General features: G+C 35.8%; 1 protein-coding gene across 1 annotated transcript; it reads left to right on the top strand.

Annotated features, from left to right (window-relative positions):
* Positions 1-1,312: 1,312 nt before the first annotated feature.
* On the top strand, positions 1,313-14,380 carry LOC127962459 (kinesin light chain 2). The gene is made up of 14 exons (XM_052562027.1): positions 1,313-1,592; positions 3,715-3,955; positions 4,075-4,378; positions 5,710-5,926; positions 6,964-7,153; positions 8,049-8,222; positions 9,580-9,679; positions 10,045-10,094; positions 10,627-10,694; positions 10,772-10,880; positions 11,066-11,203; positions 11,714-11,838; positions 11,923-11,980; positions 12,183-14,380. Exons 2-14 carry the CDS (start codon positions 3,728-3,730, stop codon positions 12,264-12,266), a joined length of 1,845 nt encoding a protein of 614 aa, XP_052417987.1. The 5' UTR covers positions 1,313-1,592; positions 3,715-3,727; the 3' UTR covers positions 12,267-14,380.
* Positions 14,381-14,643: the final 263 nt, after the last annotated feature.

Genomic DNA, 14,643 nt, shown 5'->3' on the forward strand with positions numbered 1-14,643 from the left:
AGTAAAACTGTAAAATCTGTTTCATGTAAATTCTGCTGAAGTGAAGATAGAAACTTATATTTACAACGCTATATGAATTGCAATTGAAATCTACAGATGCAAATGGATAAAAGTGACATAAAACAAAACACTTAAATCTATATTTTCTTTCCACAAGTATGAAAGACCAAATTATGGAACCAAATAGTCCAAAATGTAAATATGTCTTTGTATATTTATCTTCCCCAGATGATTAATCACCACAATAATACAAATGTTTTCTATTACAAATATTTTTCAAGTTATTAAGGCATTTTCTAATGAAAAATGTCCTCATCTGCATACATTTCAAGATACTAGAAATGGCCAGGTTGAAAATTCTGGCTTAATTTTGTCAAGATATTAAGAGTTAAATGTTTTTAGAGAAGGGATTTTGGATTTCTGTTTTTCTCTTTACATAATTTACAAAACAGTGAATTTTCTCTATATTTTAGAAATACAATGTTGTATACCAGATCATGTGAATGTTATATAAACAAACTCTGTAAAAACCTTCAGAATATAGTTATGAGTAAAACTATATTGAATTGTATTGTGATTGAAATCTAAAGACACAAATGGATAAAGTGTCATAAAACAAAACCCTTAAATGTTTTAGAAACCTTAAGTTTTCCACTAAGTATGAAAGACAAATTGTGCAACCAAATAGCCCAAGATATCTATATTCATTTTCCCAGTTAATTTTCTATATTACAACTATTTTAGAAGTTAAGGCAATTTAAAATGAAAATGTAATTTGCATAAATTCCAAGATATTGTGAAAGGCCAGGTTGAAAATTCTTGCTTCAATTTGTTGAGACATTAGAGGTTAAGTTTTTGTACAGAAGCGATTTTAGATATCTGTTTTTATTTTTCCATAATTCAGAAAACAGTAAATTTTCACCAAATTTTAGCAATAAAATGTAATATAAAAGTCATGTGAATGTTATAAAAACAAACCCCTCGGTAAAAATCTTCAGAATATAGTTAGGATTAAAACTGTAAAATTTGTTGCATGCAAGTTCTCCTGAATTGGAGACAGATCTCTTTTTGTCAAAGGACAATGTAAAAATGGAATCAACAGACGCATATAGAAGTATAGCATATAAAGTGTCATAAACTAAAACACCTAAATGTGTATTTTTAATGTTCTCTTTCTAATGTTCTCTGTAAGACGAGATGTTATGACAGCAAACTAACTCAAAAATTCAAAATAGCTCAAATGTAGCCCAAAATATTAGCATAGCGCGTCACCGCCCGTTTTGGGCGGGTGTAATGATGTCAGCGCTGGGCTTTGGATTCTGGGAGCACAAACACAAACATCAGCCATTTTCAGTTTGCTGTGGTCATCCTCCCTCACTCCAGCACAAATATCTGCCAATCTATCACACTGAAAGGGACGAGAAGGATGGACGAAGCGGAAGCGGGTGAGCGCGCACACGGGCGTCTGTTGTGCTGAGCGCGTCGCCGGGATTCGTCTGATTCACGTCTCATATCGTTTTATTGGAGCGAGTGTGAATCCATCCCATCACATAGTTTACTCGCTTGAGTTCAGGAGAAGCGGATTATTAAAGGTATTTATTTTGCTCGCAATGCAGGTTTCTGATATGCATTGATTATACAATAGGATGCTAAACTACTGGCCTATTTTAATGGGACAAAGTTTAGCCTAAAAACAATAGCTCATATTTAATATCCGAATAGACTGTGTTTATGTTCATTCAAATAATTCTGCCATTATAATTAGTTTTGACAATGTCTGAAAGAGTAAACCAGATGATGCATGACTTGTTTATGATGCACCTGGTGATTTTTGTCTTCAGTGATAGTGCGTTGAATATCTCTGGGGTTATGGATCAAATATGCATGATTCATTCTCAAATGTTATTATATGAGAATACAAAACGGAGGATGAGAGGAGTTTGCGTGATGGGAATAAGTGTTTGATATTGAGAGCAGGGCCTGTTTCTCTCTCAGATGTTGTGATTGTGTGGAGGAGGTAACTCATGTTGTGTTGTCCTGTGGGTCACCTTGATGGGGTCACCAGCTGTCAGTCATTGTGAAATTGAATTTTGAGTTTATGAAGAGTGATGAGCATCAGAAGGCGGTTTGTGGTCTGATCTGGTGTGTTTATAAGATGCGCTCTCTCTTTCTCTCTCTTTCTCTCTCTTTCTCTCTCTCTGTTGCTGCATTGCAGTCAGTAGTAGTTGTGATGGGTGAGGAAAGGTGAAGCAGTGGAAGTTAAAGGGTTAGTTCACCCAATAATCTAAGTTATGTCATTAATAACTCACCCTCATGTCGTTCCAAACCCGTAAGACCTCCGTTTATCTTCGGGACACAGTTTAAGATATTTTAGATTTAGTCCGAGAGCTCTCAGTCCCTCCATTGAAGCTGTGTGTACGGTCTACTGTCCATGTCCAGAAAGGTAAGAAAAACATCATCAGTGTAGTCCATGTGACATCAGAGGGTCCGTTAGAATTTTTTGAAGCATCGAAAATACATTTTGGTCCAAAAATAACAAAAACGACGACTTTATTCAGCATTGTCTTCTCTTCCGTGTCTGTGTGAGAGAGAGTTCACTGCAGTGTAATGATACGCCGGTTCACCAACGAATCATTCGATGTAACCGGATCTTCTTGAAACAGTTCACCAAATCGAACTGAATCGTTTTAAACGGTTCGCATCTCTAATAAGCATTAATCCACAAATGACTTAAGCTGTTAACTTTTTTAATGTGGCTGACACTCCCTCTGAGTTCAAACAAACCAATATCCCGGAGTAATATATGTACTCAAACAGTACACCGACTGAACTGAAGAAGAACATATTTGAGCTGAGCCAGATAACCGTATTGGAGACGCAAACCGTTAAAACTGATTGTTTGATTTGGTGAACTGGTTCAAGAAGATCCGGTTACATCAAATGATTAATTATTATTTTAAAATGTATGGTTTTATAAATTTTTCTTTTGTTTATTATTTGTGTGCGTGTTTGCCATTTTTATAAGTTGTTTTATTGTTTTTATTTCAGTTCCAGTTATTTTTGTTCTTTTTTTTTTTTTTTTTTCATGTCATTTAAAATAGTTTTTATACATTTTTATTTAAGTTTTAGTTATTTTAATACATCAGTTCAAACTAAATGAAAATTAATTCTTTTTTTTATTCAAGTTTTTATTGTATTCTTCATTTAATGTTTATTTTATTTTGCTTACAATTTTTTATGGCTTTATTTATTTTTAGATGAAGGTCTACTAGTTTTGTTATTGGAATTTTTAAGTGCGTCTTTTTTCAGTTTTAGTTAATACTTTTATTTAAACAAAATGAAAATAAGAAATATTGCTTTATCAACTTGCAGAAATAATTTTTTTATTTGTTTGTTTTATTTAGTTTATTTCGGTTTCACTTAATGTTTAGCCTATTTTATTTTAGGTAATCGCATTTAATCATTTTTTAGTTTTAATATATATTTTTTGTTGACATTTTGGTAAAATCGCTTATTATTAGTTCAGTTAGTTATTGTTCTATTTAATATTTTTTTTTGTTTGTTTCAGTTTTAGTTATTTATAGTACATCAAGTTGAACTAAATGAAATTGAAATGTTGCATTTGATTTGGCAACCTTTATTGTATTTTATATACGAAGCGATGTAAGAGGAGGATTTGTAAGGCATCAGTTTGTAATAAAGCTGTGTTCTCAGCGTCCCGCGGCTGATGTCCACCATGGTGTACCCACGAGAAGAGGCGCTGGAGCGTCTGACGCAGGACGAGATCGTGCTGAACACTAAAGCAGTGATGCAGGGTTTGGAGACGCTGCGAGGGGAACACGCTCAGCTCCTAAACTCTGTCCTGGACTGTGCTCCGCCTCCCGTCGCACAGGAGAGGTCCAGCCTGCTCCGAAAGAGTCTGGAGGACATCGAGCTGGGGCTCGGAGAGGCGCAGGTATCTCAAACACTGACATCTCTGAGCTGCCTGTCTAGGGTCAAGGAGCACTGTAAATGTGTTGCTGTCACCTGATCAGTGTAATGCAGCGAGAGGACTGATGGGGCGTCTGCTCTCAGGTGATCATCGCTCTGTCCGCTCACCTGAGCGCCGTGGAGTCGGAGAAGCAGAAGCTGCGTGCTCAGGTGCGTCGTCTCTGTCAGGAGAACCAGTGGCTGCGGGACGAGCTGGCCAGCACTCAACACAAGCTGCAGAAGAGCGAGCAGAGCGTGGCCCAGCTGGAGGAGGAGAAGAAGCACCTGGAGTTCATGAACCAGATCCGGAAGCTGGACGGGGACGCCTCGCCCTCCGAGGAGAAGACGGGAGAGAAGGAGAAGGACAAGCTGGACGACCTGTTTCCAAACGACGACGAGCCGGGGCCAGGTGAGAGACCAGCTCTTCTAGATCACCTTAAACCTGTCTAACCTCACACACCAAGTTAAGTCAGAACTGAATAGGCAATTTTTTTATTGAGTGTTATATTTGATTTGTCAGGCTTTTATGGCTCTGTGCAAAAATATGCAACTGGGGGCTGATGCTGATATTTATATGGACAAAAAGTCTTTATAACAGTATAGTGTAAATAATATTATATAATATCACTCTTAATCTCCAAATATTGTTTTAAAGATTATAAAATATTATATCTTAATATGTACAGTACAGACCAAAAGTTTGGAAACATTACTATTTTTAATGTTTTTGAAAGAAGTTTCTTCTGCTCATCAAGCCTGCATTTATTTGATCAAAAATACAGAAAAAACAGTAATATTGTGATATATTATTACAATGTAAAATAATTGTTTTTAAATGTATTATACTTTAAATGATCATTTATTTCTGTGATGCAAAGCTGAATTTTTAGGATCATTATCACATGATTCTTTAGAAATCATTCTAATATGATGATTCATTATCAAAGTTGGAAACACTATTGTTTCAGAACATGATACTTTGATGAATAAAAAGTAAAAAAAAAAAGAAGCTATGTTTTTAAAATATTAATATTTTGTAATAACAATATACACTACTGGTCAGTAATTTGGGGTCAGTATTTTTTTTTTCTTTATTTTTAAATAAAATCAATACTTTTATTCAGCAAGGAGGAGTTAAATTGACCAAAAGTGATAGTAAAGAAAATATATTATTATATATATATTTTTTTATTTTTAATAAATGCAGTTCTTTTTAACCTTTTATTGATCAAATATATTAGCAGAACTGTTTTCAACACTCATAATAAATCAGAATATGAGAATGATTTCTAAATGATCATGTGATCGACTGATGTTACATGTGACACTGAAGCCTGGAGTAATGATGCTGAAAATTCAGCTTTGCATCACAGGAATAAATTATTTTTTTAAGTATATTCAAATAGAAAACTATTATTTTAAGTTGTAATAATATTTCACAATATTACTGTTTTTTTCTATATTTTTAATCAAATAAATGCAGGCTTGATGAGCAGAAGAAACCTCTTTCAAAAACATTAAAAATAGTAATGCTTCCAAACTTTTTGTCTGTACTGTACATAATTAAAGCTCTGTAGTTTCAAAACATCCAAAGCAATGACGATAGAGAAATGAACAAATAAACATTGTTTGAAATCCTGATGGATCATATTTGAGATTTTTATTTGGAATAATTTTAACATAATTTTAAAATGGGCATTTTGTGTGTGTGTGTGTGTGTGTGTGTGTGTGTGTGTCCAGCTCAGCCCAGCGGTGAAGCGGCGGCGCAGCAGGGGGGCTACGAGATCCCGGCCCGTCTCAGGACGCTTCATAACCTGGTGATCCAGTACGCCTCTCAGGGACGCTACGAGGTGGCCGTGCCGCTCTGCAAACAGGCTCTGGAGGACCTGGAGAAGACCTCCGGACACAACCACCCAGACGTGGCCACCATGCTCAACATCCTCGCCCTGGTCTACAGGTCAGAGGTCACCGCACTCGCCATGCACCGAGATTAACGTTCCTTTTCAATTTAGCCAAAAACCAAACATGAAGTTCATGTAATAATGAAGAACGTAATCAAATGTATTATATAAGTTGATTAAATGTCATTAAAAGTTACAGATAAATACAGAAGATAAATCTAAAATAATGGTAGAAATGGCCTTTTATTTCTAAATTATGACAATGTTTGATGTAAAAACATTACAAGTTCAGCTCAAGAAAATATATTTCTTTTTGAAATAGAAATTAATTTTTGTGTATAATTTAAATAGAAGCATTTTAAATGCATTTTATATAAACCTTTATGATATTTTCAGTTAATAGACTGATACATTTTCATTTAAAAAGTGGAATATTTTAAGATTAGGACTGTCAGTCAATTATAGTTTTTAATCTAATTACCTGATGTTGATTAATTATTCAGAAAAATAGCCTTTTATTTCTAAATGATAACAGATTTAGATTTAATTTTTTTATATTCTGTAAGTCCACATTAGGACTAGTTATTTGTATATATATATATATATATATATATTTTATGTTTTTAATTCAGCTTTGTGAATGTGTTAATTAAATATTAGTTTATTGTTAAATTCTAAACAATTAAACGATGGATCATAATTGATACTCTTGTTTTAACATGATTTTGAAATAGACATTTAATTAAAATAAATAATTGTTAAACTTGTTTAATGATATATTCATTTATAAAGTTGATTTAAAAAGTTGAATGTATTTACATATATAAAGAATACAGAAGTAAAGTTTAAAATCATAGTCGATAATTGACTTTTATTTCTGAATTATATAATTTGATGACGAGCTCCAAATACAAATTCATAGAAAGAAAGATCTCCGTTCATCAAAATGAAAACGACACTGACACAGAGCTGCTTGAACATCACTGTTTCACTCGATGATCCTCCAAAACAGTTTTGGCGGCTGAAGTTGTGATGCATAACTAGCGAGTGTGTGTGTGTGTGTGTGTGTGTGTGTGTGTGTGTGTGTCTCCAGGGACCAGAACAAGTATAAAGAGGCGGCTCACCTGCTGAACGACGCTCTGGCCATCAGAGAGAGGACTCTGGGGAGAGATCACCCCGCTGTGGCCGCGACCCTCAACAACCTGGCCGTGCTGTACGGCAAGCGCGGGAAACACAAGGAGGCCGAGCCGCTCTGCAAGAGAGCGCTGGAGATCCGAGAGAAGGTGGAGAACATACAGCTGTCAGACTGAGGATTTACACTGAGCTACTGCTGCTCTCCTGGAGCCGCTGTGTGACCCTGGAGCACAAGAGCAGTCAGAAGTAGATCAGGGCTATCTGTAGCAATAGACCAATGTATGGGTCAAAATGCATCATTTTTCTTTCATGCCAAAAATCATCAGGATATTAAGTAAAGATTACGTTCCATGAAGATATTTAGCAAATTTCCTACTGTGTAAATATATCAAAACTTGATTTTTGATTGACAGTATGTGACCCTGTACCAAGGGTAAGGGTAAAAACGTTTGAAAATGGGATTTATAAATCATCCGAAAGCTAAATAAATAAGCTTTCCAGTTATGTATGTTTATAAAGAAAGAGATGCAACTATTTGAAGATCTGGAATCTAAGGGAGCAAAAAAATCATCTTTAAAGTTGTTCAAATAAAGTCCTTAGCAATGCATATTACTAAACAAAAATAAAGTGTTGATATATTTACGGCAGGAAATGTATAAAATATGTTCATGGAACATGATCTTTACTTAATATCCTATTGATTTTTGGCATAAAAGAAAAATGGATAATTTTGACCCATACAATGTATTTTTGGCTATTGCTACTAATATAACCCAGAGACTTCAGACTGGTTTTGTGCTCAAGAGTCACATATGCATTGCTAAGAACTTCATTTGGACAACTTTAAAGATGATTTTCTCAATATTTTGATTTATTTACTCCCTCAGATTCCAGATATTCAAATAGTTGCATCTCAGACAAATATTGTCCGATGATAACACACCATACATTAATGGAAAGCTGATTTATCCAGCTGATGTAAAACACAGAGCGTTACGAGTGGTTTTGCGGTGCAGGGTCACACGTGTGCTCCTGTGTTTGCAGGTTCTGGGTAAGTTCCACCCTGACGTGGCGAAGCAGCTCAATAATCTGGCTCTGCTGTGTCAGAATCAGGGCAAGTATGAGGAAGTGGAGTATTATTACCGCAGGGCGCTCGAGATCTACGAGAACAAACTGGGCGCAGACGACCCCAATGTGGCCAAGACCAAAAACAACCTGGTGAGGCCAGATCCACACACCCACAACTGAGACAGCAGGGTTTCAACTCTTCATGCTGTATCTTTTTCAAAAATTGCTTGTGAATCTGTTTTGATGCTGTAGTATCTCCGAATCCTGGATTCAGTCTAGTTTAGGCTCACAAGCTTCAGTGTATGAGTGAAAAAACAACAACATTATTTGTGGATAATTTCGGCAATCAAAATATTAAGTGCATTAATTCAGAAATAAAAAACCTGTGCTAAATTGAAGAAAACTAGTCGAAAAAAGATTGAATACAATATTTGAACCTCAAAATGCAAGCAATTTTTTGTAGGCCAGTAAGTTTTGACCAGGAACACCACAAGTGTCACAGAGAAAGTGCAGAAAGTTTTAGGTTGTTGAGTAAAGTCATCTGGTTATACACCAAACTGGGAACATTAACATAAAAAAAATCCCTAAAAAACAGGTGATGAATTACATTTTATTATTATTATTTTATAATGTTTCCTGAGATGCACTTATAATGTTAGAATGATTTTACATTATATGGATTTTAGACTTTATATATTTGTTTATATTAATGTAAATGCACAACAATTACACAAGCAATAAATATATCTTATTTTGAAAATGTTAAATATATGATATTAGTTATAGTAATAGATCTTATTATTATTTCTTATTTTTCTTGATTTACTCCTACCTGTATATTTGAACATTTATTTTATTTAATTAGAAATTTTAATTTTAACCCAATGTTTTTATATATATATATATATATATATATATATATATATATATATATATATATATATATATATATTAAAAAATATATATATATTTGTAATTCAGGAATAATATGCATGGCCATGTTCCACCCTTATTTTATCCCAGCAGCCTAAAGGGGCGTGTCTATCTGAAGGTTTAATGTAAACACCCACTGCTGTGATTGGCTAACACCTTCGCATATGAAATGAGTATTATGTGTGGACCTGGCATGATTAACGAATCATGAAATGTGTTGATTCATTGTTTTTAGCTATAATTACATTGCACCGAAGGTTGCAGCGCTGATTATTGTATCACAGTCAAGTCTTTTGAGCACATCAATAGTTATCCAGCCATCACAACTTGATTTTATATTCTCTCAAATGCTTGAATCCAAACGAACCCAGTGCAAACAGGATGTGAAGAAGTGAAGCTTCTTGAGAGCAAATAAACAGTCTTTCTGTTTGCTTCTTATATATCACGTCTTGAGTTTATCTGTGAAAATAAATGTTCAAGAAACGGCAGATGCACCCAAGTCCTCCGGGTGAATATTCTGGATCTGAACTGGAGAGCATTGCTCTGTTTGATTGTGATTGTGTTTCCTCCACAGGCCACGTGTTACCTGAAACAGGGCAAATTCAAAGACGCAGAGACGCTTTACAAGGAGATCCTGACCCGTGCGCATGAGAAACAGTTCGGATCTGTCAACAGTGTGTATTTATCATTACACAACCCATACCTTCATACACACACGTTCATCTCATCTGACTCGCTTTGCATGTTAATCATCCGTTTTTCTAAGAATGGACATTAATGCTCAGTTTTTGTCAGGATGACGTGGTGAGATGTTTGATCTTTCAGACGTTATGTCTAATCCGTCTATTGTGACATCACAGCCGTTTAAGCCAATCAGACGCTTCCAGGATTAGGATCAAACATCCACCTGCTCTTCCTGAAAGCTTCAACAAGCTCATTATAGTTCACAGAAGACTAGCCACTACTCTGCTGTCTGAGGCCATGCAGGAAAACTGTCAGAAACAAGTAACAACATTGAATCTATTTGTATACTCCTCAGATGATAACAAACCAATCTGGATGCATGCAGAGGAAAGAGAAGAAAGCAAGGTATTATAGGCTTTAAATTGTATTTTTCATACATTTATTTAAATTTAAATATTTGTACGATTGTATTTAAATGTAAAAACCTGTGTATGTATATATATATATATATATATTATTTTTTTTAATAAATTTGTATGCATTCCCAAAGGATATGCATATGACATTTGCTTTGATAACAGTAATATAATTACTGTATTTTTGACCAAATAAATGCAAGCCTTAGTGAGCAAAAAATACTAATTTCAAGCACATTAAAATTTTTTACCGACCCTAAACTTTTAAACAATAATGCATGAATTTTATGTATATTAAACATGATTAATAAACACATCTATATTAATCATATTTAAGCTACATGACATTTCTGTTATACATCAATAAACAAGTACTAAAAAAAAAAAAATTAATTCTTCAGTACAACAACTTTTTTTTTTTTTTTTTAACCAGGTTTCATTTTTAATGCTCTCATTTCATTATATTTGTCTGTGTGTGTTCAGTACGAGTTGATTTGAGTTTGTCTGCTGCTCATTTCCAGGGTAAGAGGAAGGACCCGGGTCCGTACGGTGAACACGGCAGCTGGTACAAAGCCTGTAAAGTGGACAGGTGAGTGTCCGGTGTCCCCCAGAGGATTCTGGGTATCAGAGTGTTTTGGAGTGACTCTGGATGTTTCTCTGGAGCAGCTCGACTGTTAACACCACGCTGAAGAGTCTAGGTGCTCTGTACCGCCGGCAGGGCAAGCTGGAGGCCGCCGAGACGCTGGAGGAGTGTGCCACGAAAAACCGCAAACAGGTACGACACGCATGCTGACACTCGACCTGCTAAACTTGAGGCTGACTTCCTGTCGCAGATGACTCATACAGGAAGAGAACGCTGTTAGGAAAACATCACTGACTTCTCTGTCATTCATTATCTGAACTGACTGAGCGCTCTAGAAATGAGACGGTGGCTCTGTAAAGGCTGTTTGTGTCTGTCAGGGCATCGATGCCATCAATCAGAGTAAGGTGGTGGAGCTGCTGAAGGATGGAGGCGGTGCTGGAGGAGACAGACGTCAGAGTCGGGACGGAGTAAACGCCCGAGGAGACTGTGATGGAGACGAAGCCGAGTGGAGCGGGGTCAGTGGAGACCCTGTGTGTTGTTACAATCTTTAATGCAAATGTTCTGTAATGCTCACCAAGGCTCCATTTATTTAATAAAAAATACAGTAAAATTGTAAAATATTATTACAATTCAGAAAAGCATTTTTCTATGTGAATATATGTTAAAATATAATTTATTTCTGTGATGCCCTGCTGAATTTTCAGCATCATTACTCTTCAGTCTTCAGTGTCACATGATCTTCACAAATCATTCTGATTTCTGAAGATCATGTGACACTGAAGACTGGAGGAGTGATGCTGAAAATACAGCTTAGATTGCAGAAATATATTATATTTAAAAAAAAAATATTAAAATAGAAAACAGTTAATTTAAATTGTAATAATATTTCACAGTTTTCCTATTTTTGCTGTATTTTTTATCAAATTAATGCAGCCCTGGTGAACAGAAGATCTATGAATCTCATTAATTCATCATTTCTGACTGGTCTTGTGTGTGTTGAGGTTGATCATGTATTGTGGTCGCAGGATGGTAACGGCGGGCTGCGCAGGAGTGGCTCGTTCGGGAAGATTCGGGAAGCGCTGCGGCGCAGCAGTGAGATGCTGGTGAAGAAGCTGCAGGGCAGCGGCCCTCAGGAGCCACGAAACCCCGGGTGAGACCCCAACACATCACCCTCAATCTCCTCCAAAGAGATCAGACATGATGCTGTAACTGCTGATGTTGTTTGGTTCAAAAGGATGAAGAGGGCGAGCTCCTTAAATTTCCTCAACAAGAGTGCAGAAGAAACCTCACAGGTGTGTCTAATAATACTTAGGAGAGTAATTATGCTGAAAATACACATGCACATCACAGAAATAAATTATAATTTAAAATATATTCACATAGAAACCTGCTATCTTGATTTGTAATAATATTTCAAATTTTATGTGTTTTTACTATATTTTTGACATGCACACATGCACATGATAAAAAAATTGTGTGTTTGTGTTTCTTCAGGAATCTACTAGCGGTCTGTCAGAATCCAGAGGACTAAGCGCTAGTAATGTGGACCTGACCGGACACAGCTCTCTGATCAGTTAGAGACGACGTCTGAACGTGAAAAAGGAACCAAACGGAGAGGCTGTTTGCTACCTACTTGAATCGAAAATACCATTAAATGATACTTATTACAAACGTTATCCTAAGAAAAAGATCTTAAAAGCAAACACATCTCTTTTAGTTACACTTCGGTTGCAAAAATCTGGGATTCGTCTCTCTGCTTCGCCACTAGCGAGATCAAACGCAATGTAGCACGCTATCGCCTACTAAACCACAGACATCCAGTGGTAAAATTACATCAATGCATGGCGTCAAAATCGCGAAGTTTAGCACACAATGATCAAGTTATCAAAGCATACGTTTGCCATTTAGAAAACAAAGTTAATATATAGTAGATGCTAACAACTTCCACGAAACGACCTCACTGAGTTGAAACGGTGCGAAAAATTACTACGAATGCATTTACGAAAAATATGAGCGTTGAAATTCGAGAGCACTGACTGGTACGACCTCACTTTTGCCTTTTGAGTTTAATGTATATGATGATTGAAATTATTTAAGGTCTTTGTGTTTTTGCGAAATTAGCGCACAAGGATTTCGTTTACACTGTAGTTGTACGTCTGTCCTGGAGCGACTGGAAATCGCGTTGAATGTTACAATGAAGGATTTCTGCTTTACGATTTAAAGCTGATTCGAGCTAGAGCTCTTATTTATTAGCGAATCTAGATTCAGAATACAAACGCTCAGTCATTTTATCTGATTGCGAGGCAAACTCCTCCAGCTCTGCGGTCAAATCGGTGGAAAAGGCCAAACCTATACAACTGGAATTTTCCATCAGTTTACGTGTTTTTCATTTTATTTGATTTTCCAGCCACTGGAATATAAGGATGTGAGTAAAACAGACAAATCCTCTTGTTTTTGTTTTTATCTTTTCATGTTCATACATTGCCAATCCTAACAGGAACAACAAATGTCTTATAAGTGTACTTGTATGTAAACGTTTGCACCTTTTTGTGACTCATTTGCCCATTTTTTACATTGATTTAAGGATGTGTGTGTTTGATTTTTGGTTTATTTGCTTGATTTTTCTTGTGTTCATCGGAGGCGAGTGATCTCTGTATGTGCAGACGACACTAGCTTTGGGAACCAGCCATACAAATGAGCCAATCTTATAAATAAATGTCATATTTCACCTTAAATCATATGCAATCACATTTTGCATAAAGATTTTTGTTTTGTTCTTCTTCTTTGTATTGCCAGATTACTTTCATTAGTTAAGCACATTTTTCCTCCAATTTCTAATCACAAAAGCTATACATTATATAGCTATACATTAAAAGCCCCAAAATAAGGAATGCAACAACTACTATTAGATTTAATAATTCATTGAAATGTAATTTATTTGCCACTGTGCGGTAGTTTTGTAATTTACAGTATTACATTATTAAGAATTTAGGGGTTTAGTGCTTGGTTGTAATTAATATCACAATGCTAAACGTCTTTATTATGCTCAGTTTTCCTAAAAATATACTGTATTCTGTGTAATTGTTTACTTTTGGTTTTGCTGTGAAATATGACACAAGTTTGTGAGATTTTCTCAAACAGAATTTGCAAAAAGTAATGCTTTGATGCTGATGATGATGTTTGGATGAGCTGAACAAAAACAAAGGTTCTAGAAAGCTCTCGAGTGATGAGAGAAGAAAAAGACCGATAGATACAAATGATTGTAAAATACTGAATTTTTGACTCACTTGCGACCACAAACACACACACACACACTTGTGTATCCTCCACATGCTAGCACAGACAGGTAGTTTGTAATAACGCCGTGTTTACACCACTTATGAATGTGACCCACCTTGGCTGTCTGTCATGTTTTCTGATGATTTGTGAAGCCTCCCTCTCGCCACATGACCGTTATTAACGGTCTCAGCGGTTAGAGTGCACACCTCCGCACTGATCTCAGAACAGCGCCCCCTGTCCCGCTCAGAGCGCGCGGCGGTGTTAGAAGCAGCTCGTCGTCCCCAGATCAGCGGCGAAGGAACACGGCTCTGCTGATCTAGTCTTTCCTCACAGATGTGTTTCACTTGTGAACGAGGACAACCTCCTGTGTGTTTTAATAAATGATCGGAATAAACTCTGCTTTTCAAACCAAATTAATGTCTCATTATTATATGATCTTGATAATCAGACAATTATCTTTCTATCTAATTTGATCTATCTGTCTATCTATCTGCTTATCCAATCATCTATAATTTGATTATATATCTATCTATCTATCTGCCCATCCATCCATCTATGATTTTATCTATCTCTCTCTCTATCTATCTATAATTTGATTATCTATCTATCTATCTGCCCATCCATCAATCTATGATTTTATCTCTCTCTCTCTCTCTATCTATCTTTAATTTGATCT

The sequence above is a fragment of the Carassius gibelio genome, chromosome B7 (genome assembly GCF_023724105.1).
Source record: "Carassius gibelio isolate Cgi1373 ecotype wild population from Czech Republic chromosome B7, carGib1.2-hapl.c, whole genome shotgun sequence".
Classification (NCBI taxonomy): Eukaryota; Metazoa; Chordata; class Actinopteri; order Cypriniformes; family Cyprinidae; genus Carassius; species Carassius gibelio.